Below are 4872 nucleotides of genomic sequence, written 5' to 3' on the forward strand. Positions count from 1 at the left end.
ATGGCACCTGACAACAACAACAACATATGGCTTCCTTCTTCTTTCATGTTATTTCCCTAGGGTGAATTCCTAGGAGTAAGACTACTAGGTCCAAGAGTATTAACACTTTGGTCGCTTTCACTATATATTATTGTCTTATTTCCTAAATGGGGTTAGTCAGTTTATGCCAACGGTAATGTTTGAGTGTGACCAGACCCCAGGATGCTATCAACAGTGTTAGCTTTTTAACTTTGTTTTTCTAATTTAATAGGTATAAGCTATTTTTGCAGTTTTTTTCTCATTTATATATTAAGTTGAACATTTTTCCTGATTCGCTTTCCCTAAATATATTTTGTCCATTTATTCATGGAGGCTTGTAACGTTGCTCTTTTACTTAAATGAGTTCTTTATATGGGGCGAGCATTCAATCTTTTCTGTCACAGTTAGTGCAAATGACTTTCTTATTTTACGAAGATGTTAATTTTTCATTCAATAGAATTTTTACATTTTTGTGTAGTTGAAATTGTCAGTATTTTGTTATGTTACTTCTTTTTCAAAAGAAACCTTTTCAGACCTTAAATCACCAGTATTTCAAATACTAGGAAAGCAGTATGATGTGACTACATAGTATGTCTTGGCTTTATGGAGGAGGAGAGTAAGTCGAAAAGACTGCATTTAAAAGTGCTTGGGGACAGAGGGTGAGTGGGAATGTCAACAACAGCGCTTTTCTGTGCGGTCACACACTGTGATCGGCTCTAATAAGATAATTGTCTTGCCTCCATTTTGCCATGTCATAGGATTCCTCAGCGTTTCTTTTGTGCTTAGTAGGGTAGCTGTTTTCTAAGAGCTAGTGCAAAGTGCAAGAGGTTGACTCAAAGTAGAATTGGAACTTTCATTAGTCTGACATCAACAGTTCTTTTGGAAAGAAAAAAAGGAGGGGTGTTGTAAAAACTATGAAGTAAGAAACAACTGCATTACTACTTATTTTGATTGCTTATTGAATTAGTAGAAATCACCATGGGAACACCATCTTTTTTGTGTAATTTTGCCCTAGATTTGAAATAAATGACAAAAGGTGAAATCTTTTAATACATTTGCTGAACTTGGTAATGAGACCATTAGACCCAGAGGTCCTAGGAGCATTTTCTTCTTTACCTGTGAAACATACATGAACGTGGAGCAGTAGAACTTTTTCATACTAGCTACTTAGTATTTAGAGCCAGGGGCCTTGCTGATTTCATCTTTGCCAAAGGAATGTGATACAGATAGTGATGATGTGTACTGCAAAATTGAAGTCTTTTAGAAATATTCTTTTATTTCTTCTTGGGGTATATACCTATTTTAGAAGTACATATTTTATTTGATAAAGTATTTAACAATATTTCACATTTTCTTTCAGTCTTCACAGAAAAATACTGTACTGCTAACCATGTGGATAAACTTCCTGGCCCAAGAGACTGGGTGCAGATTCTACAGGATCAAATTAAACTGGCCAGAAGAAGATTAAAAAGAGGCTCAGGTATGAATAGGCTGAAAGAAAGTAATTGCAGAAGCACATTATTGAACATTTAGACTTGGAAACTATAAGAGGGCTTCAAAAAGTTTGTGGAGATAGGGAATTATAATGGAATCTTTACACAGACCTTTGAAGCCCTTTCATACAGTACTTTGCTCTAGGGTATTTCAGTGCTCTTTTGTCTTTTAAGGGAGAAGCTCTACATAAACCATAAGTGCTATGGTTTCATATGTTAGTCTTATTCAAGTGAATTTTGAGTTATCCTTAAGATTAATAATAACCATTGTATCATACCGTTTACATTTGCATTTAGCAAGCAAAAATGATTGCTAATCTCATTTATGATATAATGTGTCTTATGTATGAAATTGGATCTGTCTTTTGTAGTTCCTTTCTAATTGCCTGTTAGTTTGTTGGTGTGTTTTTTTTTAATTTGAATCTGCACGACTTTATAAAAGTAATAGTTGCTTAAAGTAAAAAACAAGAGTCGTCATACTAGAAACACCACATGAAACAGAGCGAAAGGGGTTTTTAATTTTAAATTAAATGTCTTTATTTTTTAATTTGGAATTGGAGTTTTCTGGAATTACTCTCCCAAGAAAAATGAGCACCAAGCAACTGGTGATGACCAGTTGACTTGTGATTTGGTGATTTGAAGTTTCAGTCCCCATAAAGGGACTTTACTGATAAAAGTGTAACAATTTACCAGTAAAGAATCCTTTTGAGATCAGTTTTTCTCCCATCATATAAGAATAATCTTCTCCAGGAGGCCACCGACCTCTTAATATTATTTAAAATAAAAACTCATACAAGTCTGCTAAAAGCCTTCTGTGCCTTGAGTGTTAGAGACAATTGTAGAGATACAGCTTTAGATGCTGAAATGTTAGCAATTTTGGAATATGATGGAGGTTTAATGGAACAGTGGTTCAAAACACATACGACTCTATCTCTAAACAGATCATTTTTATATTAAATCTCACAATGTATATTATGTATTTTGCTACCAAGCTGACAGAGGAGTAAAGTTAAGGGATCTTGGGAACTTTGTTCAAAGGGCCTCTCCTGGCACATGCTGGTAATGCCTTGACTAGGCGAGATACACAGGAAGCAAGGGACCAAGTGGTTTCTTAGTGTAAAGAGTTCACAGCTCTTTATTATGAAAATAGCTATTTGAATTCTAGAATAATCAGCCCTGGATTGTTTCTTTAAATTTACTTATCTTCTATACTCTCCCCTTCCTTTTTTTTTAACCTTTACCTTTTTTCTTTCTTTTTACACCTGATGCTTTGTATTTAAAAAGCATAGATGGTTAATATATTATCTTTAATTAGCAAACAAACAAACAAAACCCTGAACTCTTGGCATTGCTCAGTGTGACATAGTAGAGTCAGAAGACCTGGTTTTCTAGTCTCTCACCTCTACTCTTTGCCAACTCTAGACTTGAGACATACCACCCATTCACTCCTATTCTCAGTTTCCTTTTCATTTGTTGTTGTTAATGCCGTTGAGTTGGTTCCAACCCTGTATAAGGTTTCTGAGGAGCAGCTGGTGAGCTTGAAACGTTGACCTTGCAGTTCAAACGGCTTTGCAGTCTGGCGCACTAACCCACAGCACCACACCAGGACTCCTTTTCATTAGGTATCCATCAAACTAAAAGTAGCCTCAGAGTTGTGGGGATCAAGGGATATGTTGTGCATTGAGTGGGCTTTATACATGAAACTAGCCTATCATCTCTGAAAGTGTTTGGTGCTCAAAGGCAGCCATGTTTGAAAACTTGTGAATCGTTGAGTTAACATGCTGCCCTTGTGCCTCTCTTGTTTTCTGGGTCAGAGATCAAATGGTCTGGCATAATAATCAGGAGTACCCCCTTCACTCCAAAGGTTTTCAGGTTTGGATAATACATCAAATGATCATCTTCATCCTACTTCCCTTAGTTTTCACTACCTTCTTTTTCTTAATCTACAAATAATGTTGAACACAGCATAGTATAATGGAAAGATTAGATCTGAAATCAAATCTCTGATTTGCCATTTACAAATTCTTGTGACCATGGACAAATTACTCACCCTCTCTGAGCCTCAGTTTCTCCATTTATGTACCACTCTCATAGAGTGACTTCTCTGTTCACTGTCCATGAGCTCAGTCCTCAGGACAAGCGTAGGCTCTCAACATACAAGAGGGCTTCAGAAAGTTCCTGGAAAAATACAATTGACAGATGATGGGATTTTCCCACAGACTTGTTAGCCCCTTATAGTTGTCCTAGTGTCTCCTTTGCCCTTCTGTTCATGCCCTTTCTCTCATTTCTTCTCTGCTCCCCATATCCTTAATCCTGTACCTTTCCAGTTTCTTATCTTCTCTCATCCCCCTCCAAAGGTGATGTCTCTGAAAAAACCCCAAACAGCACACCTTTAGGCTCTGAACGAGCCTCTCATAACTCGTTATGCTAACAGCCTCTTGCTTCATTCTTGGGTGACATTACAAAAGTCCCCCTTTTATTACTGAAGTCCCTTAGGTTTCAGGCTCCTGGAAAGGGATGTGGGTAGACAGGAAAAAAATAAATGTCTTGCACAATTGAATGACAAGTGCTACTAAAGACAGTAGCCCAGTATGTGCACACAATTGTTGTTAAGTGCTGTCTAGTCGGTTCTGACTCATAGCAACCATGTGTAGGGTTTCCAAGGAGTGGCTGGTGGGTTTGAGCCACTGACCTTGTGGTTAGCAGTCCAGTGCATATCCTCTTGTGCCATACCAGGGCTCCAGTTTACACAGTGAGTAATTCCAGATTGAGTGCTGGCAATGTGTGGGGTTGTGCCTCTTTCGCTTTATGGCCCCAGTCAAATCTCAAGCAGTCTCTATGCTCGTATTAAGCTGGTCTTATTCCTGGTGTGGCGCTGTGGGCTAATGTGTCAGACTGCAAAGTCATTTGAACTACAAGGTCGGTGGTTCAAGCTCACCAGCTGCTCCTTGGAAACCCTATACAGGGTCGCTATGGGTCAGAATCGACTCGACGACACTCAACAACAATATGTTACCTAATTTCTACCTTAAACGTTTTGACTGGTTGGTTGTCACAAAAATGTTAACAGAAAACAGATGTTTTCTTCATTTCCTCATGAGCATGTAAGAATTTTCATTTCCCTCCTGATTGATTTTCAAGGGGAATTTATTGAACAACAACCAAAAAAATAAGAAAACCCTATAATATTCAGGATTCAGAAAGAGCTAAAATTTGTCATAATGAAGAGACTTAAATTTAGTGCTCAGTAATCCTAAAAGAAAGGAGTCCTGGTGTGGCGCTGTGGGTTAATGTGCCAGACTGCAAAGCCATTTGAACTGCAAGGTTGGCAGTTCAAGCTCACCAGCTGCTCCTTGGAAAC

General features: G+C 37.9%; 1 protein-coding gene across 1 annotated transcript in view; it reads left to right on the forward strand.

Annotated features, from left to right (window-relative positions):
- BEND7 (BEN domain containing 7) overlaps window positions 1-4872 on the forward strand; it is a 113158-nt gene that overhangs the window by 98399 nt on the left and 9887 nt on the right. The window contains exon 7 of the mRNA XM_006877631.1: window positions 1379-1498. Coding sequence (XP_006877693.1) covers window positions 1379-1498 — 120 coding nt within the window. The remainder of the gene's footprint in view (window positions 1-1378; window positions 1499-4872) is intronic.

The sequence above is a fragment of the Chrysochloris asiatica genome, unplaced genomic scaffold, assembly GCF_000296735.1.
Source record: "Chrysochloris asiatica unplaced genomic scaffold, ChrAsi1.0 scaffold00544, whole genome shotgun sequence".
NCBI lineage: Eukaryota > Metazoa > Chordata > Mammalia > Afrosoricida > Chrysochloridae > Chrysochloris > Chrysochloris asiatica.